Source organism: Pseudorca crassidens, chromosome 7 (genome assembly GCF_039906515.1).
Source record: "Pseudorca crassidens isolate mPseCra1 chromosome 7, mPseCra1.hap1, whole genome shotgun sequence".
NCBI lineage: Eukaryota > Metazoa > Chordata > Mammalia > Artiodactyla > Delphinidae > Pseudorca > Pseudorca crassidens.
Window position 1 is genome coordinate 48353546 of NC_090302.1, and position 24581 is coordinate 48378126.

Consider the following 24581-nt stretch of genomic DNA (forward strand, 5'->3'; position numbering starts at 1 on the left):
GAACATGACAGAGATCTCTTTTATTGTAGATACATTTTACAATAGCTCTCAATTTATTGTGTCACATAAATCAAAAGTATTTATCTTATCATTCGGAGGCATTCCCTTCTGCTTCTGTGTCCTAGCCCCTCCCCCCTGTGCCAGTTTCCAGTCCCTCAGAGATGCTTTGTACCAGAAAGTGCAAGTTCCCCGTTCTCGCTTTATTGATGTTTCCTTTTGCTCTCCTCCTGGCTCCCCCCCAAACCAAGTGAGCAGAACAAATGGCCAGGGTTTTCCCCCAATGCCTGACCTGCGTTTACTGGGAGGAGAGCAGGAGAGGGAGCGCACATTCTGAGCAGGCTGCTCTGACTCCGACCGCTGGCTGTTCCGTGCAGGCTGTCCCTCTCCTTCAAAACCGTGCATCCCCTCCCCGAAGCAGCAGGCAGTGTGCCTCCATTCAGCCACGTTTGGTATGCATGAGCACGGCTGCAGGGAGAGGGGAGGTGGCTTTCTTAAGAAGGTTCAGTGGCTCAGGCAGCGCCACTTGACTAGTCTCCCAAGTTGCAGGAAGCCTTTGCCCTGATGGAATTCTCAGGTGTGGAGATGACCATGGGATGCCAGGGCTGTGGGGGACCGTTTATTTTCTAGGCACTGCTCAGGTTTGCGGCTTCTGGTTTTCCCGGTGGAATTTGGACGGGGTCATGAATCAAACTGATGCTCCTCGACCCCTAAACTGGACCATCCGGAAGCTGTGCCACGCAGCCTTTCTCCCATCTGTCAGACTTCTTAAGGTACTGTAACTTGCTGCTTTGAATGGCTCTCATTGTGCTTTGCAGGTCTAAATACCCAACTTTGCACTTGGGCTGGGACACACCTTTTGGGGAGTATAGATGCCTTGTAGTACTGGCTCTGCTGCCCATGGCTGGAGAGAGGTTCTAAACGCCCCTCACCCCATGGTGTCAGGGAGGGAGGATGGTCTGAGCCACATTTGAGAATGAGATTGTGGTGGTAGAGAATGGGCTGCCGGAGTGCTCCCCACCCCAAATCCCTAAAATAGAGATAATTAACTTCTTTGGGAGGGTGGGAACAGTGGTGGGAGTGAAATCTCTTACTCCTGTGTGTTTGGCTCCTGGATTCTTTTCCCTCCCTGGGGAAGCCTTTCGACCCAGTTTTCCTTTAAATGGAACCTGGGAGAACAAAGGATTCTCCTTATTAGTTTAAAAGCTCTGTGTCCTTAGGTGGTCTCTCAGATAAAGACAAAGAACAAGCCTCATCAGATTGTGACTTTTTTGGTGACTTTTTGGTTTTTTAAAGGCATGATAATTTTAGTCTCTTAAGTGAAGTCGGTAGTGGAAAATTATTGTTAGATATATACCGAGTGTGTGCCTCTAGCTTTCTCTCTAGCTGAGTTACACAAAAGAATGGTAGTATACCTGAGCTAGGATGCTACCTGGTGTCTGCAGCACTCCTCTTTCTAGAAGCAAATACATTAAAGATACTGAGAAATTCCCCACAACTTCATAATAATTCATCTTCATCATCTGCCTTGTAGGGAAGGAAATACAAGTAAAATTTAAAAGGTGCAGAAAACAAGTATTATTTTCCCTCAGAAAAGAGAATGTGGTAATACTTATTTGGGAAAAGTGCATATCTCTGGATGTTCCTCCCACATCCATGTGGAGTTAAAAAGGCAAGGTGAAGTTCTTAATTCTCTTTTCCATATTAATATGATACTGTGATATAATGACCACTGGACCTTGAGTCCAGTGTCACAATAGAGGATTAATAAGTTAACCCTGAATAAATTACACTTGGAACATTTTTTTTTTCTGAGGCTGTGTTCTAGTTGGGTCAAATTTGATGTGGAAAATTAGTTCTGTACAGCTAAGTGGCTTCTTACAATGGAGTATTATCTTGTCTGAGTTTCCTTTATTCTGTTCAGCACAAACTGAGATTAACTTTCTCAAAGGCTACCCTCACGTACTGTTCAAACACCTATCATATTGTTGTTACGATGGTGGTTTGCTTCCTTTCTAAAAGAGTATTTTGGAGGAAAAGCAGGTTTGAGAGTGGGAAAGAAGTTTCCTTGCATATAAGGGTTTTTGCTGTATTGGAACAACATGCGTGATAGGGCATGAAAAAGAATGAGGCCAGGGAACCAACAAACAAATGTAAATTTTCTTCCAGAATTACTCCTGAATCCAGGATCTGGGGCGAAGAGTGTCTTGTCAAACCTAACTATGACTGAGAAAATTGACTTTAGCAATTCCATGTGCAATAAGAAGCATTTTTCAGTTAAATCATTCATTGGCTTTACCCCAAAGTAATGCTTTTTAACTTACATAATGATTTTTTAAACAGGTGTGTGTATACCACCTTCAATATATTATTCATTAATACTCTCATTTTTTTAATGGAAATGTTATTTATCATTTGCTAGTCACAGAACCAGCAGAGAAGTATCTCTTTGAGGTATATTACTTATTTTTAGAAGAGCTGTCATCTTTTTTAGCTGAGAGTACCATCCATGCTATATACCAGCAGACATTGTCAGTACTACACCAATACCATGGTTGGCATACAGCTCGGTCTTACCATGGTTTATTAACATGGTGCTTTATAACAATTCATTCTAATAAAGTACATTCATGAGTATCCTTCCAATTCTCTCAATATCTGAAAGATAGGATTTGTTTTACCTGAGAACTTTCTTTCCAAATGACATCTGTATTTTTTGAAAGATTATACCTGTCCTAGGAGACTTCAGATATTGAGCACATTTCAAACTAGAAAAAAAAAGTGCTACCAAATTCTTTCAGCAATATTTGGAAAGAAATAAAAGCTGCTTTTGTATATGAGTTATTGTATTATCAACATTCTGGATATGAATGCCATGTAATTTTTTCCCCTCTGGATTGTTGCTGTCATTGTCTTTGCTTTCCTAGTCCCTGTGTATTCTTGCTCTGCTTTTACATTTTGAGTAGAAGGGAAGTTTCTGAGTAATCATTTGCAACTGTTGCCCAGTGTTCTTCCTGGTTTAGTCTATAAATTAAATATTTAATAACCGCAATCCTGCTGTTCTTTCCGTACTTTCTGCTGGTTCTCTGCCTCTCCTCCTCCTCTCTCAGTCTCTTATTCTCTCCCCTACACTACCCCAACCATGGTAGTATAGTGGATGGATTCTCTGGAGTCTGTTGAAATTGGAAGTGAATAAACCCAGTTCTCCTATTCAATAGGTAATGTTTGTTCCTCTTTCAAGCTTTTTCTGGTGTGATATGCCCTTTCCAATGCCCTGACTTGTCAGTAAATGCAGTTTAGGACATGATGGCATGATTAGATTTAACTAAACTCAGGTCGCTCACCATTTCTGACAGACTGGGCTCAAGCCAATTTCCCTCCCTATCCTTTCCTTGAAAATGTGTGTTTCTTTGCTAACTTACTTCAGTACCATGCTAATGTTTAGAAATGGCTTCATAATCCTGTTTCCTGTATTTCCCATTTCCTAATGAAAACGGGATACTAAAGAATTAGAAGGGAAAGGGCAGCATCTGAAGCATGAATTAAACCCAATGAGTGGTGGAATATACTTATTATTCCTTCTGAAAACATCTCATTTGTTGTTTTGTCCATCTCAGAGAAAATTTTGAACATGCCAACCAACTCACATTTTGAATTTGGGATTGCATTCAGAAATATCATTTGAAAATGAATTTTTGAACAGGCACATGACCATGATAGCCAAAAGTCAGAGGCTGTTTTCAAATGGATACATTTCAAATGGGACCCTTTCCAAAATGTTTCTCTTCAGTTGTCATTTGCTTCATTCTTATGTGTTTCAAGATTTCATCTTATTATTAATCTCCAAAAGTCTAATTTATTTCAGTGATAGAATGTTCTTAGCATATTTTATATTCATTGTAAGGTCTGTCTCTGACGTTGTTTTATTTGGGAGATTTTATTTTGGTTACTTCTGTTGAATTTGAATATCAATTTTAGAGCAGAGAGCTTTCTTTGTATTGACGTCTTGGTAGACTTAGTAAAGGGGCTTCTGAAAAGTGGATTGCTTTGGGGAAAAGGAAACTCTGCACTTGTAACAGACTTTGGATACACATGTTTAAGCCAGTTTCTTAATGAAGACCAAATGGTCTGTATCATTTTATGATTTTCAAAGAAAGAGTATGACTTTGCCACTTTGAGTAATGTCAGAAAGAGATTAAATAAATTATACTTTGGACAGTTAGGCCTAAACACTGGGTCCTAATTCCTTCATGTTCCTAATCACCTGTGTGACCTTGGGAAATTACTTAACCTCTCTGTAACTTGGTGTCCTTCTCTTTAAAATGAAGAGTTTAGGTCTTGACTTAGATTCAGTGCTATGATTCCCTGTGGTGAAGGCTGCCATGCTCTGTGGGCATGGAAGAACATAGTCTATTGAGGCTAAAAGTAGTTAATCTGTATTGAACATTAAACTGGAAGAACTAGAACAGTCAGCAGAGTTTAGATCATAAAGGGCCTTGTCTGCTAAGCCAAGGCAGTTGACAATGATCCTGAAAATGAGGGAGGGCCATTAAAGCGGTCTTAGCAGAGAAGCGATTGCTAGATTCAGCTATTAAATAGATTGCTTTGGCTGTAGTGTCTAGAGTGGATGGGAGATGGTAGGATTGGAAGCTGAGAGATTAAATTAGAGGCCTGACGAGTTCATGAGGACCAGGGCTAAGGCAAAAGTAATGAAGGTAAAATAAATAGGGACTTGTTAAATCGATCAGTTGTGGTGGAAGAAAGAATCTAGGATACCTTCAGATATCCTACTTTGCTGTCTCATGGTCCCAGTGGTGGTGTTTCCAGTGTCTGAGAATAAAGGTCCTGAGAAGGAAAGACAGAACTTCTTGATTGGTGGTTCTTTGGTGAGCTAGAAAGGGTATGCCAGTTACTAATTCTAGTGGGACTAAGACAAAAGTAAGGAATGTAACTTCATGTCATCGATGAGTAAGAGCCCCATTGGATGCCTGATAGCAGAACTCTTTGATTAAATAATATACAATCAGAAATATCACTTCTAGTTTTCTTAGATTGTTTTTTTTTGCTCTTATAAAACAATGCATAGTAAATTCCCAATTTTTTGAAATCCAGTCAGAAAGCTCAGAGTTTCATTTCATTTTTTTCCCTCCTTTCCCTCTTTTATGTTATTATGCAAAAGAGGGATAAATGAAGGTGAACTGGGTATGACACAAGAGAAATAATTGAAAGAGCAGTGATCAAGTTAGGCTACCAGATCACAAATTCTGCCCAAGTACCAATGTTTTCTACTCCTGTAATTTCGTGTCATGGTAACCAATATCCATTGTATTGTCCCTGAAGCATAGCAAGATCCTGATGACAAAATAAGTTGGGTCTGTCTTCTACAGTTGATGCCAGGCATTCCAGAAACTGACTTCCCTTTGCTATTCTCAAGCTCTTAGAAAACAATTATGTTGAGATTCATTTCAATTTGTGTGTTAAATTTATTACTTTTAATGTCTTCTTTTCACAGCTAAAATTCTGAATCTTTACATGGCAGGTAGAATAATATTAATACACCAGAGCTTTTCCTTAGCCAGGACAAGGCACTCCTAAACCACATGCTGGTGAGTAGCCATTAAGTTCCCACAAGAAGAGAGAAAACATACACCTATTATATCTAGATATGTTTATGAATGGTGGTAAGTGAGGTCAGGGAACTTGTTATGGACCAATTCCACTAAGCACCTTAAAGATGGGAAGCTTGAAGAATAAATTGCTTTTAGGAAAATGCAGTGTGTGGTTAGGCAAATTTTAAGGGCTACTAATAAAGAAACTTCTGTCTTTCCATCTCAGTATGCCAGCCTCAGATTCCCTTTAAGAAAATAAGAAAAAGAAAAGAAAATGTGCCCAAACTAAAACCCAGGAGAGACAAAATCTGTCTGGTGTGTTTCAAGGGGTGGCTTCAACTCAGACTGCTGAACAGTGACCATGTGATTTGCCTTTTTGTGAAATGTTCCTCGGGCAGCCTGAAGGAAATTCCTGAGGCAACAAGAAACCTGTCTCTCTGGAGAGCTTTGTCTTCTGATGCCCACTATTGTGGAGTAAAGAATGAAAGTGTGTGGTCACTGCAGAATGAGGAAGGGCATAGCTGGGATGTCCAAGCTCAGGACCATCTGGTTCTGGGATGACTTGTGGAGTCACAGTAAAGTGGGACAAGGTCTGTGTCAAGGAAAAGGGTTCTGCCTTCCCTGTAGATGACTTCCTACAGGGGGCAGGTGGGGAGGCGGGCGGGGGAACACTGCCTCTCTAGCAGTGGCTTTACATTCCTCCCCCTCTCTTAGTCTGTTGGTATAATCTCAACTGGCTCCAAGCTCATCTGCGGACAACTAGATCATATCCTTTCTCCATTTCCATTAGCTAACATGAAAAAGAGTTTTAAAGACTGTGGCTCACAAAATGTATTCAGTAAATGTTTATTGAAAAATAAATGAGTGAAGGAACATGTGAATGATACATGATATGCTAAGAATGCTTAGGAATCACTTGGGGAGCTTGTGAGCAAAGCAGATATTCATGTCCACCCCTTGTGGGTGCTGACTCAGTAGGTAGGTTGTGGGCCCAGGAATTTTCATTTTAACAAGCTCTCTTAGTGATTCTGGTATGAACACCCCTTAGAAGGACCGCACACTGAGAAAAACTGCTGTAGATTCAACTGAGCTGGAGGGAAACTCAATTAAATGCCCTCTCTCTTTTGCTGGCATCTGGGCAGAACAGATTATGTGTTAGTTAACAGTGGGAGCAAAGGGTTTTAAGTGAACAGTTCACAGGTTTTCAAAATTTTTAATCATGAAATATTTATCTAGAGAAGTAATTGAGTTCAGCTGCCCCGTCTTGGTTTGTAGATGATATAACATCATAAAGTGAAGGAATGTTTGTCTCTATTCTTTTTCTTTTTCATTTATCTATTTGAGATTTCTCTGTGTATTATTTTCATGATGTTTTTCAGGCACATGACCTACAATTTTAGATTCTTCTATCCTACTGAATTTATATAGAGATATGATTGTGAACCAGAGCTCCCAAAGGTAGTGTCCATCGTCAAGATTCTGGAGCATCCTGCTTATGCCCCCTTTAAACTTCCCAATGATGGTACTTGGAATTGCAGTGGTCTCTCAAGTGCATGTCCCTTAGATTCCAGTAATATGTGATAGTACCAACTGAGCAGTGGTCAGTTCACTTGGGGACCAAGGCCAAAGCAGCCATAACTGATGACTACATTAGTAGAGATAATCCCCCCACCCCTGCCCCCTGTCTGCTCTACCCTACATCCTTATAAAACTAAGGAAGAGGTTCTGGACAGGGAGGGGGAGGAATAGAACATCCAGGGCTTTCATTTGAAAAAGAATGTTCAGGGGCTTCCCTGGTGGCGCAGTGGTTGAGAGTCCGCCTGTCGATGCAGGGGACACGGGTTCGTGCCCCGGTCTGGCAAGATCCCACATGCCGCGGAGCGGCTGGGCCTGTGAGCCATGGCCACTGAGCCTGTGCGTCCGGAGCCTGTGCTCCGCAACGGGAGAGGCCACAGCAGTGAGAGGCCCGCATACCGAAAAAAAAAAAAAAAGAAAAAGAATGTTCAAACTTAAAATTAATTTTGTATTTGAATTTTTAAAATGATGCCCGGTATTAAATATTAAGTGTGGAAAATTGAGCTGAACAAAATTTTCTTGGCTCCTGAGCACTGTGAGAAAGATTCAATAATATAATTGCTAGGGTAAGGTGGGGGCAGGTATAACAAAACCTCTAAGACGGAGATGTTTAATTTTTACATTTGTCTCACATAAAATTTATGTTTAAAGCATTTGGGAATTTTGTTCCAGCCATTGGCTCTTCTCTACTTCCATTTTCAGAGGCACATGCATAGAAGTTTGCAGTTTAGGGATAGCATTGATAACTTTTGCTTCTTTTCCCCCAAATAATTAAAGAATTTCAAAGTTTAATATTTAGAGAGACAGACAGATAGGTGATAGTTAGATGATAGATAGGTGATAGACAAATAGAAAGATAGATAGATAGATGGAAGGAAGGAAGTTAGGAGTGTTTCTCAAAGTATGGTCTAAGACTGCCTGTTGTAAGTCTGACTGAGTCTAACTTTTTCCCTAATCATTCAGCCATTGCTGAAATAAGCAAGCTCCCTCACACCTGCTCCTTTTCCTCTGTTTTCTCCCAATTGCTAGAATCACCCATTCACCAGGTTGCCCAAACTGGAAAACTTGGGCTTATGCCTTTTGCTTTGTTTGCTCTCATCCCTTACATAATCAGCCAATCAGTTCTGCCATGTTTTCTCATAAATATGTCTCTGATCCACCTGCTTCTGTCTATTCCTAGTTCCCAAGACCAGTCTCTCTTTTTCTTGGGCCCAAAATACTACAGCTGTCTACTTCAAATTGATCCTTTCTACAGCCACCAGAATGGTCCACTTAAAATGCAGGTAAGGCCAGGTTACTGCCATGTTTGACATTTCTTGTAGAATAAAATCCTAAGCTCCTTGGATTGGTATATAAGACCCTCTGTGATCTGTCCTCTGCCTACTTCTCTGCCTTCATACTTTGTTTTTCCCTTTCTCATATCATGAAATTCCTTTTAGCTGGGCTTTTTGCACAAGCTATTTCCATTGCCTGGAAAATCTGAACCACATCTTCTCCTATGTGACTCCTGCCCATATTTTAATACTCAACTCAAGTGAGTTGGATGAGTTCAAGAAGAATTTCTTGAATCTCTAAAGCCAGATTAGGCTCTTCTTTTTTTTTTTTGCGGTACACGGGCCTCTCACTGTTGTGGCCTCTCCCGTTGCGGAGCACAGGCTCCGGACGCGCAGGCTCAGCGGCCATGGCCCATGGGCCCAGCCACTCCACGGCATGTGGGATCTTCCCAGACCAGGGCACGAACCCATGTCCCCTGCATCGGCAGGTGGACTCTCAACCACTGCACCACCAGGGAAGCCCTAGGCTCTTCTTTTATTCATAAAAAAATACATAAAAATCAGTGGGTATTTCTGTCTTTGCTTTTAGCATGTTGTAACATTATTAGCTCTTTCACGTCACTCTGAGGAGCTTCTTAAAATTAGCAACCATATCTTAGACAATTTCCCCTGTACCTCATTTAGCAGAGAGCACAGGATAATTAGGGTGCTAGATGAGCAGGTAAATGTTGGAGAGCATGGATAACTGTGCTCTTGATGCAGTGCTCTGAAGTCACTGCTTAGAAAAGCCAAATGGTTTTATAGGGTCTTGGCATTTTTGTCTAATTAAAGGGTACTTTGAGCTTGAGTTGATATACTTCATATGTTCCCCAAATTGGAAGATTAGTTAGGGAATTGAACTAATAATTATTACTCAGTAAAAGTGATGCAGAGTAAAATATGTACTCAAGGAAGAAACTGTAAGTAGGTAGCACCAGATGTCTGCTTTGAAAATATTTACTGAAAGTGAGATGTTGAAATTACTTCATCTATTGCTTATGTTGGAGAAAGGGCATTCCTTAATTTAGTGATCTAAGAGACTTTAATATGTTACTTTCAATAATGTTGGCTGGGTTACACTGTGAATTAGAGAAAGTACTATTAGTAGAAAAACTATACTGTTAAACTCAGGCTATTCTTGCTTTAATCTTTAAATATGCCATTGGCTAATGTCTAGAGATAATTACGTAGACAATTATATTGAAGTATTTTGTCATTTTCATTTAAAGGCAAATGTGGTTTACGATTTGTTTTTCTGTTAGCATTAGGTTATTTAACTGTATCAGATATTATGGATAGAAATATTTTATTATATCAGGTATCACGGATAGCTGGTATAAAATAGAAGTTTTAGTTTATCCCATGTGACACCCAAAAATGTCTACGCACATGGTCAAATCTCCTTTTGGGGGCAAAATCATCCCCAGTTGAGAAGTGCTGCTTTTAAACATTTCCTCTTGAAGATGGAGGATAGGTAATTGATTACACTGGAAACCCAACAGATACATCCTAGTGATGTAAAAGGGATGCTTTAACTTTAGACACACTTCCTTTTTCATTTTATAAAAGACTGAAATTTACATTTACATTTAAATCCCAATTTACATTTGGGAAATTAGCTGGTCAAGTTCTAGTCACTAAACACAGAAAGGCTAAGGGATTATTTTCTCATCTTGTTGTCAGTCATCTCTTGTAAGAAAGTTGAATGTGGCTAGTTGGTCTGAAAGTGTTTGAATTTCCATATATTACTGCTTTATGAATTACAAGCAGAGCATGTGTCAGTTGATTGATGTGTTAAGCAAAATATTTAATTTTTACCATTATTTTATTCTACAGTAACTTCTACTTAGAACTATTTAAGAATAATGCAATATAAAATACATTTCAATGAATAAATGAAGAAAATATTTTACTTCATCAAGATGAATTTTTTGTATAATGTTAGCTTATGTGAGCAAAGATTCTGAGATAAATCTAGTCATTAGCACAAGGAGGCTACATAATTTAAAGATGAGTATAATTAAAGCTAATTTTTAATCATTAAATTGAGCATGATCAAATGGACAGAAATACTGGGTTTTAGCCCTAATTCTGATTAATTAATATCCTAGCTGAGTTACCTAGAGTAAATAGATTTATCTTTAGTTTTCTCCTCTATAGAATGACAGGATTGGGTTAGATAAGGGTTGGCAAACTTTTTCTATAAAAGGCCAGATGGTAAAGTGGCTTTGTGGGTCATATAGTTACCGTGTCTGTCACAACTGTTCAGCTTTGCCATTGTAGTTTGAGAAAGCAGCCACATACAATACATAACAAATGAATGTAGTTGTGTTCCAGTTAGACTTACTTATGAACACTGTGCTATGGTGAGTGTTCATGTGCTGAAAGTCCATATATTGAAATCCTAACCCCAAAGGTGATGGTATAAGTAGGTGGGGCATTCGGGAGGTACTTCAGTCACGAGGGTGGAAACCTTATGAATGGTATTGGTGCCTTGTAAAAGAGGCTCCAGAGAGCTCACTATCTCCTTCCAGCAAAGAGAAGTCTGTGCCCTAGAAGAGGGCCCTACCCTGACCACGGTAGAACCCTGATCTTGAGCTTCCATCCTCCAGAATTGTGAGCAATAAATTTCTGCTGTTTATAACCTGCCCAGTCTGTGGTATTTTGTTATAATGGCCTGAACAGACTAAGACAGATTGAAATTTGAATTTCATATAATTGTCACATGTCATGAAATATTATTCTTACTTTCATTTTTTCAACCAGTTTTAAATGTAAAAACTATTGTTAGTTTATTGGCTATACACAAACAGAGGGCAGGTGGTAATTGGCCTGTGGAGTGCAGTTTGCCAATCATGAGGTGATTGTTAAGGTCCCTTATAGCTCTAATATTTTTAGATTAATTCATAATAATAGAAAGCCATTTCATGCTCCTATTTATTTTAAAATGAGTTTGATATTTGAAAGAGCTGAGAGTAAATCATTTATTATAATAACATTATCTCATGCTCACTGGAGAGCGGTGTGGAGTAGACTTACTATCTCGTGATGTAGCTCACATTTAGTAAATGTTAGTAGGGAATGCTTGTTTTCTATCTCCAGCAATCTGAATGTCTCTGTCCTTCAGAAGATGTCATTATTCACAAACTATTTTGAAAGGTGCAGAGACTACAAGTGAAATGATATTAAAACTTAACATTTAAAAAGTCCTTTTCAGTTTACAGAGTTCTTTGCTTTACATCAAACAAACTGAACTTCATAGCAACCCTGTGACACAAGTATAGAAAACACGGCTATCCCTCTTTCGAGCTGAAGAATTGACCCACCTAGGTTACCCACATCATTGGACTTCGCTGTTCCCGAGCTCAGAATTCCCTCTTTTGCGCGCTCCTTACGTCTGCCCCATCCCCACCACCTTCACTCTCTCTGCATCTGAAACCCAGCTAGATGATAGCGTTACTCATGCATTGATAATACACACAAGCAGAACATTTGGGTACTTGCTACCAAAATAATTAAATGGCATATTCTCAAAATGATCATTGACAAAATAGGAAAACTTCTCCAAATTTTAATTTCCTTAATTATAAATTAAATAAAAATATTGCTTTATGTTCAGAAATTAATATGTTTGGTGTCGGCATACTCTATAGCCAGTATTCAGTTAATATGAGTTCCTCCCTTCCAGCCTAATAAAACAGAAATGGTGCAGTGCAAATGAACAAAATTCAAGATGTCTTTTGTAATAATTTGGGTTTAGGTAATACATACTATTCACGTGCAGCTAATTACACGTTGTAGTTATTGTAGGTTGTATTAGTTAGGGTTCTCCAAAGAAACAGAAGCATCTGTGTGTGTGTGTGTGTGTGTGTGTGTGTGTGTGAATAAAAAGATTTATTTTAAGGAATTGGCTTACATGATTGTGGAAGCTTGGCAAATCCAAAATCTGATGATGGACACTGGCAGGCTGGAGACTCAGGAAGGGCCTGCAGTTTTAGTCCAAAGGCAGTCTTCTTTAGAACCAGGAATCACTGATGTTGCCGATGAATTTCAAAGTCAGTCTTCTGGAGAATTCCATCCTGTTTGGGGGAGGGTCAGCCTTTTGTTCTATTCAGCCCTTCAACCAACTACATGAAGCCCACTCACATTATGGGGGGCAGTCTGCTTTACTCAAATAGCGTTGATTTAAATGTAAGTGTCAGCCAAATACACCCTTACAGAAATACCCACAATAATGTTCAGCCAAATACCAGAGCACGGTGGCCTAGACAAGTTGACACATAAAATTGGCCATTGCATAGATGATTGTTACAGTTAAAGTTATTATTTTAGATGTAACAACATGGGCTTGAACTGTGCAGGTACATTTATATGTGGATTTTTTTTTCAATAAATATATACTGTAGTACTACGTGATCTGAGGTTGATTGAATTCAAAGATGTGGAACTGTGGATATAGACGGCTGGCTTTAAAGTTACATGTGGATTTTCAACTTTGTGGAGAGTCATTGCCCCTAACTCCTGTATTATTGTTCAAGGGTCAACTGTACTTTGCTTGCAAATAACAGAAATCCACTCATGCTAACTTAAATAAAGATTTTCTTCTAAGGCTAATCTCTGGGATATCTAGCAACTGGAATGGAAATACATCCAGACAACACAGGGACCCAAGCTTCACTGTAATGGGGCCCTAGAATCTCTCATTTTGGCTTCTTTTAGCCCATCTATTCTGTATTCCCATTTTTCTTTGTAGACTAGCTTCCTCTATCACTCTGTATTTCTCTCATACTTGCCACAGTGTGTAGGTCTATATGATCTTGCTGTTGCATTCCTTACATCTTACCAATTTGTCTCTCCCATTCTCCTGAGGAATCTCCCTGACTCAGGTTTGGTCAGATATCCATCCTTGCCTACATATCTTTGGTCAAGGAAATTGAATCACCTGATATAAATATGGCCACCTAGACACATTCTTCTAGTAGGTGATGTGGGCAGGGGCAGATTCTCTTAGCAAGGATAATTCACTTAGTATGAATCCCCTACACACACAATAGCTTAATGTTTCTGGAAGCCATCGAGGCCCAAAAGTTACAGCAAGCAATCCAAAACTAAAATTTCATCCTGCAAGTGCAGATAAACAATCTGCACCTTTTCGCTAGTATGTAACAGGAGGAAATGGATTCCAATTATAGAACCTGATTTTATGTGTACTATAAAGACAATATTTCTGAGGAAGGGGCTTAGAGAACCAGGGAAAATAGTAGGCTCTCCTCCATTAGAATCAAGAAGAAATGCTTTTTAGAGTCCACTACAAGATGGCATGATGGGCTCCAATATCCCCTTAAATGCTTCCTTGGGTTCTCTCATTTTTCAGGGTTTCACCACTGCTGAAAGGTCCTATGGAGCTTTTAATGGGGTTTGTCAGCTCTTCTGACTGAATGAAATTGCACCATCCCAAATGTATATCCCTGAGAAAAGCAAAATAGCACATTGTTTAGAAGTAGTAACATGATGGTGAACTAAATACGAGAAAAGTTTTATGTTTTAAAAAAATTAACCATGCTAAAGGAGATTCAGTCTGAGAGATTAGTGTTTTAATCAGAATATTCTTGTTTTCCTCAGTGTTCATTTGAAGGGGAAAAGTTCATAGATATTTAATGCTGTCAAAGTGAGTATTGTTTTGTTTCTAGGTGTACAGCAAGCAATTCACAAATCAAAACAGGAATATAAAATTAGCTTTTCTCCCCATTCATTTATTCATTCTTCACACTCTTATTGATTCTACAATTATCCATTACTATGTGTCAGAAACGTGCAAAGGTATTAGAAATTCAGAGAGGAAGAATACTAGGCTCCCCATCAAAAGGTGATAAAATGAAGTTAGGGAGACAGACAAGCAAATTGGAAGGGATACTGTGGTTTGATAATTGGTGAACATAGATAAGGGGCACCAAATAATAGCCTGGAAGGTACTAGAAAAGGTAACTCCTGAACTGAATATTGAAAGAGATACCTATGGGAAGTTGGGTAGAAAGAATATTCCAGATAGATAGAGTGGCATGTACAAAGGCAAGGCGATCCTGGAGAGTATAGCTCATGGAGAGCACTCCCGTGAGGGAAGCTGAAGTATCAAGTGTAAAGGGATTGTCATGGAGAGAAGTGGGCCAAAAAGAGTGCCATGTAGCTAAGGGACTACTTCTGGTGGTGGGTGTGGGGTGTATTTATATTGCTCTGGCGTGTACAGCTCATACTCATTTGACAGTCTGCCCAGTTTAGGCTGCTCACATTGAAGTGCAAGCTGCCACCTCCTCACCCTCTGCCTCAAAGAAGCTCTGTAGATAGTACCACTGCCCCCAGCTGCGCAGATGCAGAGGCGAACTCAGATTCATTAATCATTAAATGTAGGAATTGTTCAGCAGCTGCAGGATGCTCTATTAAGAGTGTTACACTGTAGGAGAGCTCTTCATTTTTCTTTTCCTTCTTCCTTTTTTTTGTGCCCCGGCAAACTCACTTTGCCTCATCATGGAGAAATGTTTTGTCCTGTTTTATACATTTTAAAATGTCTTCATCCAGAGTGATAATGGCCTTATGAAAATTATAGTAAACAAAAGCTATGACACAGAACATCTTTCTTTTGTTCTGGACAGCTGTAAAATGTTAGGCACAGGGGATAATGAGCTTACTGTGTAGTTGTCAATAATGGCATATCACTGAGTAGAGAGAGTAGGTGTGCCTTCAGATGTGTCCCCATTTAGCAAACAAGTGAACTCTGGACATCAAGATTGTTTAAATCTAAACTGACTACTCTGGGATTTCAGTCATCCTCCATCATCCTGTAAAAGCCTCTACCAGGTGAACTACTCAAGTGAACAGTTAAACATCAGAAGACTTTCTAAAGTTGAGGTAAACTTACATACAGTAAAATTCATGAGTTTTCATTCTAAGCTCAATAATTTTTTGGAAATGTAATCACCTGTGTGAGCACTACCCTTATCAAGTCTTGTTAGTTTACATCACTCTAAAGAATTCTTGGTGCTCTTTCCCAGTTAATACCATTACAACCAGCACTACCCAAGGTAACCACTGTAAAGCTTTTATCACTCTATTATTAGTTTTGCCTGACTTAGAATTTTGAATAAGTGGAATCATACAGTGTGTACTCTTGTGTCTGGTTTCTTCCACTCAACATAGAGATTCATCCATTTTGTTTTGTCTATCATTCTGTGTAATATCACATTGTATGAATACTATAACTGGTTTATCCTTTTTCTTGTTAATGGACATTTGGGTTCTTTCCCACTTTGAGTTCCTATGGATAAAGGTGCTGTAAACATTCTTGTGAACCTATGCACTCATTTGTGTTGGCTATATACTAAGATTGGAGTTGCTATGTTATAGTGTAGGCATATATTTGACCTTAGTAGAAACTGCCAAAGAGTTTTTCAGAATGGCCATACCATTTTGTACTCCCTTTTACACAATATACAAGAGTTTCAGTTGCTGCATATTCTCACCAAAATTAGCATTGTCTTTCTTTTAAAGTTTAGCCATTCTGTTGGGTGTATAGTTGTACCTTACTGTATCATAGTTTTCATCTCCCTGCTGAGTAATGTGATGTTAAATTTCACATGTAAACATATTAAAAAAATAATAACAATAGCAAAAATGTGTGGATAAACCTAGGGAAAGGGGAGGAAAAATAATTTTTATTGAGTTATTATTGTGGCTAGAAACCATGATGCATGATTTGTATCTTGTCATTTAATCTTTAATGAGGTATTATTATCCAGTTTTCAGGCAAGGAATTTATGATTAAGAGACATTAGATAAAGCAGGGATAGTTATAATATTAATTACTTTGCAATGTAGTTGGAAGAAATAAATGAATCATACACATTTATACACATTGTGTTGTATACTGTCAAGTACTGAGAATAGTGCTTGGCATATGAGAAGCACTCAGTATGTTTTTGTTGTTTTGAAACATAGTGCTACAAATTGTAAATAACAACCAATTAGTTTGTGGTTTTTAAGGAAAGTCAGGATGTGGTAGGCTATAGATCTACACATCTGAAGTCAACATGAGGAAGTTTCATACAGTGTTGGCTGTTCTATTAGGGATGTCTCAATATTAGTAGTGATGGTCACCCTTGAAGAGTTGCTGAATGGGTCTGATTATTCTGAGCTATAGTTATTCCACGCAGCTTGGTTTGGATGGAGAGTGTCCACGTTTCAGAAAGAGGGCATAGGATGTCATTCGTTGAGTGATGTGTTCACTGCTTCCACCAAACTTGTCAGGTGCCTCCTACACATGGGTTGTCATACTGAGTGCTGGAAATACAAACTTGTATAGTGATTATAGTTACATTTCATGGAGCTGAAGAGAAGAAAATACTATCTTTCCATACTCTATTTTCCCAGCCCATCACATCTAGTTCCTTAATCAGTTACATTTAGACCATGTCAGGTGCTTTTGAAGACTTAACAGCTTCCAAGACTCTGCAGTTAGAAAGATCTTTGTGTTTGGGGCAGGCTTTTGCTTTTGTTTTTGTTTCTGGTTTTGTTTTGAGGTCCCTGTAAATAAATATCAAAGATTGCAGTGACACAAATGACTATACCAGTATTTCATAATTTTTTATTCAACTTTGACTTCTGAAATCTCACCTTATTTGGAAGCCTTCTCAAATAACCATAATTTGACCTCGGCAGCTTGAAAGACTAGTTTTCATAGGATACTCAGGTGATAAGAGAGGAGATACTCATCAGTTTGCTCTAAGGTTCCTATTTCACTTTTTCTTTTTAGTAATTCTCATTTTGTAATAAAATTTAATAGGGGTATTTACATCGGTTACAATCAAGATTCAATGGAAAAAATAATACAAGTGTTTGAGAAAACTTCAAACAGTGCAGTTCAGCATGTGATTTATTAGGGATAGCTACTTTTAAATGACCAAAGCTGTTATCCTCTTTACTTACTTACATTCCTCTTACGTCAGAGAGGATTTGAGGTAATAATATCTTTACTTAAAACTAAAATCTTCTTTGGCTAGTTTTAAAAATTTTTTAGTTATACCTCAGAATTCTGTTAAAACACAAATATTGGGAGGAGGAGAAATGTCCTAGTTTGTCAGAAGGGGCAAAGCATATGTGCTGTTCTCATAATTTCAAGTCAATTCAGTAAATATTGTTGAGCATTTCCTATATTCCACGCTCTATGCTAAGTGTAAGCAATATGAAGATGAAAATGACATACTCTATACATTCTAGGCTCTGAACAACTTATGGGAGAAATCCACATGAACAATTAACCATAATGCTTTCTAATAAAAAATATAATAGAAAAATGTTCCATGTATTAAAAGAGAACACTGTGCAAAATAACTAATTTTTCCTGAAGAAAAAGGCATCAAAAATGGGTTATATTGGGCTCATATGAATCTTAAAAGTTGATTTCAACATCTTTTAAGGAGGGCAAGGACATTCCGGGTGGAGAAAAGAATATGTGGAAAAGCATCGTGGTGTGAGTGAGCATGGCATGTGTGGTGACTTGAAGTTGATCAGTGATTTGAAGTTGATCAGTGTATCTGAGCAAAGTGGGCTGGAGGGAAAAGGAGGCATTGTAGAAGGAACTAGGGCAGGAAATGAGAAGGTTTTCATGTGCAGTGTTCAGTAGCTTGGATTTTACATCTGAACTTGTTTCTAAAATGTTCTTAGGGGAAAATGTATTCAACAAACATTTACAGAAATCAGCTGTGTGGCAGAGTCTGAACTAGGCACTAGGAATACAGTAATGAATAAAAATTCATTCCCAGTGCTGAGAAATCCCAAGTAGAGCTAGACCGACATAGAAGTAATGTGGTTGACTCAAGGATACGTGGTTCTCTTACCTCATGGGAAGAGAGTTGGGAGCAGAAGGGAAGGTGCTTGTTTTGCTTTACCTTTGAAAGGACACATACCACTCACTACCAAGACAAAAATGTTCAGGTTATGAACCAAAAGCTTAATAAATCAGTAATGTCATTTCTGATTTTGCTTTGGCATGGAGGGGATGCTTGAAATACATTTGAAAAGAAAAATTTATACTAGAACTCCACTTTCACAGATTTTGGCTCAAAACACACACATATCCCCCTAAAAGGAAAGCTGGAGTCTTGATTTAATTGCTGCTTCTGAAAGGCCCAGAGAGAGAGCTGTTGGGCTTCGCAGGCTTTTAACCAGTTTTGTTATCAATAATACAAGAGATGGGTGCTTAAATGTACCTTTCTCACAGGGGAAATGCTGCCACAGGAGCCAGTGACCTAAATTGTCTTTGAACATCAAACTTCCTAAAGTGAAGAGGACACATCTACCCTTTGAATATTAAACTAGTCACTAAACTGGGTCAGAATGCCTGCAGAGAGTGCATTTACAGTCTTCTCTCTCTCATAGAAAGTAATGTCTTAGGCCTTCATTACCGTGAAGAAAATAACTGTATTTCCTATACAAATTGCTTTTGATGGAACAAGTGTTTTACAATATTCATCTTTGACAGTATAGCCCTGCACCAATTTTTAGATTTTCTTAACTGAGTTTGAACTAATTCCTTGGGAATTACTTATCCCTTGCTACCTGTGTTCTCCACTTTTCTCCTCTATATCTGTCTCAGTTACACATACACACACAATTCAGCCCTCCCTTCAGACATTAGAAACAGTCTTAACAATTGTTTGAGACTGCTTCAGCAGTTTTCTTACATCAGCATCCTTGGAAGGAGGGTGTCAGTGAGGACTAAGAAAAGACGCTTGGATTGAGCGATTTGGAGGGTTCAGGGTGACTCAGTCAGAATCTATGGCAGGGTGTTCAAGGGGCAAAATACCCACAACCATCTCAAGAGCAGAGACCATACCTGGTTCATGTTTCATTGCACAACACCTACACTGAAGTCACAGATGCTTGTATGTTTCCTGAATGGATCAGTAAATGAACAAGTGGGAAGTAGAGGCAGTGGGTATACTATTTCAAGAAGATAAGCAGTGGAGGAGAGGAAACATATTGAGTTGGCTTCAGGTGCTTACATGGTCCCAAAAGAAAGGTATATTTAGCTTTTAGATACATGACAGAAACCAAGAAAAGAAAAGATTTAGAATTCAAGCATGATTTAAGAAGAAAAATGAGTCAATATCAGGCCAGGAGTTTTCCTTGGAGCTGAGAAGTCTAACAGTGGACACACAATAAATATTTGTTGAATGAATCAATGGGTGAGTAAAGACACTTCATCTTCTAAGACATAAAAAAGATTGGCTCTAGGTACAAAAATTTTGATGGAGATAAAAGGAAGTTGGAAACTCTTAAAAGATCTAATCATCTAAGATAATTGTAGTAAAGATTTAGGAAATGATCGCTCTATGCCAGGTGTCATGTACTTTCATATATTATTTCATTTAATCCTTACTCATAAGCCTACACTGTGAGTGGGGGTAGTATTTTGGTCATTTGTAGTTAAGGAAACAAAACTTAACCTTATAGTCTAGACGTAGGGAACAGTTGTAGCTGAGCTAGGACTTGAACTTTGGGACTCTGCCTCCAGAGGTCACTGCTTCCTGATGGCAAGGGAATGAGGCTGGAGGCTTGAGTATCCTTTGCTTTTAATTTTCCAGTGGTTTCTTATTTTCTTATGCTTATGTGAATCTTGCTATATGGATTATATATTCATTAAGCATGAAGACTTGAATTTGAATTTCCTTCAAATTCAAGATTTGAATTTCCTTCAGTGGCTAGCAAAATGCTTGGATTATCGTAGTCAGTTGGCTGCTTGTTAACTGATGTGTTAATCAAAGAAGTTAAATCAAAGAAGTTAAAATTTAGGATATGAAACTTAGGAATTGAAAGTCAGAAAGGAATTAATTTTTTTTTTTTTTTTTTTGCGGTACGCGGGCCTCTCACTGTTGGGGCCTCTCCCGTTGCAGAGCACAGGCTCCGGACACGCAGGCTCAGCGGCCATGGCTCACGGGCCCAGCTGCTCCGTGGCATGTGGGATCTTCCCAGACCAGGGCACGAACCCGTGTCCCCTGCATCGGCAGGCGGACTCTCAACCACTGCGCCACCAGGGAAGCCCAGGAATTAATTTTTATAAAACATGATAAAACATAGAAATATACCAGTCCCTTGAAGTGTGGCCAATAAGATCTGAGGCTCTGCTATGTCAGGTAAAATTTCTAAAATAAAGGCACATAAAACTTCTTCCAGTGTTAAAAATAATGGACGAGGCTACAGTGCACTGTCCAGCACATAATAGGCTCAGTATACATCAACAGGGATGCAGGATATCATAGGCATTGCTTGGGTCCAAATCTCATCTCAGTCACTGGAAACTTTGGGTAAATTACTTAATCTCTTTAAACCTCAGTTTCCTCATCTGTAAAGGAAATAGATGATACCTCCTTCCTAGGGTTGTTATTAATATTAAATAAAGTAATGCACATAAAGCACTTACTTAAGGCATTACACATAGTAAATGTTCAATAAATATTAACAATTACTATTTGATGTTGAATGAGGGAAAGGGAGCTTAGAGTCATAAGACAAATATAGCATGGATCTCCTGGAGTCCAAGTTGCATTTTCTATCCTGGCATGTATGTAATGGGTACAGTGGGCTTGCCCCAGGCTTTTTGGGAAAGAACTCATCTAGAGGTACAGTCATACATACGCTTGGATCATTGAAAAGGCCCCACACTAGAGAGGAGGGTTGGTTGTGGTATACAGCATTGTACCTACCCTGTGCATTTCAGGAGACAGGGATTATGAATTAAATATAGTGGGGAGATGGGAGAGTTCTTTTCTATAAAGTGCCTGAGATATTGGAAGCACCAGCTAACATTGCTTTGGCTTCAGTGTCATGGCATGAGGCCTAAGGAGTAGGGAACAGCACTTCCCCCCCTCAGCTGAGCAGCCCAGCCTGGTGCCTGCAGCAGCACCACTCTGACAGCTCTGGGAGAGAAGGAAGTAGGGATGCCCAGGGAGGCATGGGTATCACTTCCTGAATGGTAGGTCTGGAGGTGGTGACACTTGTGAGATGCCATCATCGGTTTCACCTGGCCACTGAAATCTCCAGGGGAGTCCAAGACATCTTTGGATAAGACTTGAGGAGGATTAGAAATCCTTTGGTTGACGTTAGAGACAGAGAACTGAGCTAAATTATATCCATACATTTACAACTTCCAGGCCATTGTGGTCAGGGGAATAGGAATTATGTAGAATTCTAGAGCTGAGAAGAATGTAACCGGTCATCTGGTTCAATTTTATCCTTTAATCTGTGGTCCAGAGAGCCTAAGTAATGTTCCCACGATCACCTGCCATAAGAATCTGTGTAACAAAGTTTGAGTGACAGGGGAGTATTCACCACTGCATATGTCCATTACTTACTAACGTTATGAAAAGTGTGAGTGAGCTAAATATATATGAGAGTGATGGCATTAAACCAGAAAACACCAGTATGAACAGCCAGGCAGCCTGCTTGGTTTGTTTCCCCACATATATCTGCTCCTTTATCTCTCTTTAACGGTTGCTAGCTAATTGATGATGTGAAAACAGACTTCCTTAACTCCTACACACTAAATCAATTAGTGTTGAGGTGCCACTCTGTTCACTGAGAACTGTTGATTTCTACCCCATTGTTTTAGTTGTTGCTTTTATTCTTTTTCATTACTTTTTGGTTTGGGATTGTGTTGGTAGAGTGAGGACATCTGCATGATCCATGGCCCTATTAAAGGGGCTAATAGGAGATAAGTAAACATATTACAGATATTCCAGTGTTGACTACAGAGCGATCATTACACAATGAAACGCTCATGGCCTGAGCACAAATCAAAGAGGCCGTGCTGGTATTGGGTGAATTTTTGCATTTTCTTTTCTTCCTCTTTATAGAAGAATGCTCATGAGAGTCCTGGATGGTTTGAGGAGCTATCTTCTCTGCATCTTTCCCTTCCTGGACTGCTTTAATCATATGCCCCTTCCTTTCCCTTCATCTCTGTCTTCATGCCATCTGTGATACTTGGCAGCTGCTGGTATATCCAGAATACTCCTTGGCCCCAGCATCTGTTGGTTTGAATGAAGCTGGAAGTATTTTATCTATCGGTAATGTCTTTCAAAACCATAAATGGTCATTTTGTCACCTGTTATGTTGGGATAATCATTTCCTTTATATATGGCACCTTTGGGCACTTTGACCTCTGTTTCTTTTCAGGCCCTAAAATGCAGAGGCACACGAGCTTGAATAATGGGAAATTTGATTTTCCTATGGGGTGTATATTTGGTTCTAGGATATTCAGTGGTGGCATTGAGAATAAAGAGAATACAGCGTTAGAAGAGTCAGAAAGTTCTCCGTGGTGTTTTTTAAGCTCAGAAAAGTTTGGAACCAAGAAACTAAAAAGTATATATATATATATATATATATATATATATAAATTTATTTTGTGTCCATAATACTAAGTATAAACAAATACCATACAGACATACAAATTAAACATACCCTCATTTACACCACGTATACATTTGTATATATATGTGGCTGTGTGTACAAAAAGTGTTGGCCAGTTGTATATGTATGTATATCTGAAAGTGTTCATAATATTACTATATGGCAGAATTACAGAAAATATATATTTTCTTGTATATTTTCTGTGCTTTTCAAAGTTTTAACTGAGCTTGGAGGCCTTTTATAAAAAGGAACAACCAAACATTGTAAAGCAAATCCATGCTTGGAGTCTGACAGCACACCATAAAAGCTGCCAGAGTCAGGAAGGACATAGAAATTGCAAATGTTCCCTGGGCTCTGGCCAAATAGGTCACAGGAGTTGGTCCCTACCCCCCATCCCCACTCCCATCTCCTTCTTTGAGGTCCCAGCTGTTTTGAGACAAAACGATGTATGTGATCAGTGAGGTGACTGAGATGGTATAACCAAACAGATTACTCCAGCCTCTCTTCTAGAGACAAAGTCTGATTATGTTTGAATTCTAAATTTGTGTTTCCTCTCAGATAGTTCCAGAGAGTTCACTCACAGAAACTCCAGAAACAAATTAAGTTGACCACCAGCTGTTTTGAAATTTAGCATTTAGTTATGAAGGACTGTTTTTTTTTACAGATAATGATTGTAGCACTCCAGGTAAATAAAATCTGCCACTGCCATTGTGGGTTCCTGTACTCCTTCTCCATTTTCTTTAATTGGGTGTGTGTGCACACAGGGGATGGGGGTTCCAACAATCAGTGGGAGATCCTGCAAGCTTCTCATCTGCTGGGTCCCGTTTTCACTCTTAACCTCTGGAAGAGTTCCATAGAGCGCAGAGGTAATGTAGTATGTAGTCTTTGCTTTTTCACAGGTTTCCTGACTGAGGTTACGCTAATGATTTTCAGTTAGAAATTTGACCATGGATATGACTGTTGTCTTCCTTTAGATCCTAGCAGGGTAGTTACATCAATTTTTAGTAAAGAAAGAGAAAAGCAACTGTATCTAAAAAAGTGCAATAAGAGTTTACCACACTCTGATGTTTTGATTCTGATAGAAGCATAGCATTTATAACATTATTTGGAATTTACATTTTTTTCAAACCACCGATCTATTTTTAGATTGGAGCAAATGAACTTATTTTTGAAACATTAACTTGACTTAAAATCAGATTTGGTTCTCCAGAATCAAGAAAGCTAATCTTGGAAAGTTATCCTGCTTGGATAAATACCTTTTTTAAAACTCTTAACTGGATAAAGCCATGGTGGTCTCCAGAAAAGAAAAACATAGGCCCACTTTAATTTTTATGACTGATCTATCTGAAAATGGAAGAGGAGAATTGTAATTCCTTGAGAAGTTAAATGCTAATGAAAATCTCAGGTGTCCATTCCATATCTCTGGCAGCTATCTAAGTGAGCAGTGGAAATATCCTCTGCTAGAAGTTATATCTTCTAATATAACTATTAGAAGAGAATAAATGTAAATGGAAAATTCTCATTCTCCTGCATTGGGAGAGTTACTTTTGTCTTCTGCTTGTTTTAATTTGTGGTTAAGAACTTAAACAGTCCAAAAGCATAAGTAAAGTGTTCTCCCTTCATGCCCCAC

The 24581-nt window shown here is 38.9% G+C and overlaps 1 protein-coding gene across 7 annotated transcripts in view; it reads left to right on the top strand.

Annotated features, from left to right (window-relative positions):
- The first annotated feature begins 349 nt into the window (after nucleotides 1–349).
- TRPM3 (transient receptor potential cation channel subfamily M member 3) overlaps nucleotides 350–24581 on the top strand; it is a 519386-nt gene continuing 495154 nt past the window's right edge. For 4 of the 7 annotated variants that reach the window (XM_067744178.1, XM_067744179.1, XM_067744181.1 and 1 more), the window contains exon 1: nucleotides 354–770. In XM_067744178.1, the coding sequence (XP_067600279.1) occupies nucleotides 594–770 (177 nt within the window). In that variant the 5' untranslated portion in view covers nucleotides 354–593. Of the gene's footprint in view, nucleotides 771–24581 lie in introns of all 7 variants that reach the window. The other 3 variants (XM_067744183.1, XM_067744184.1, XM_067744185.1) reach the window with 2 other exon arrangements.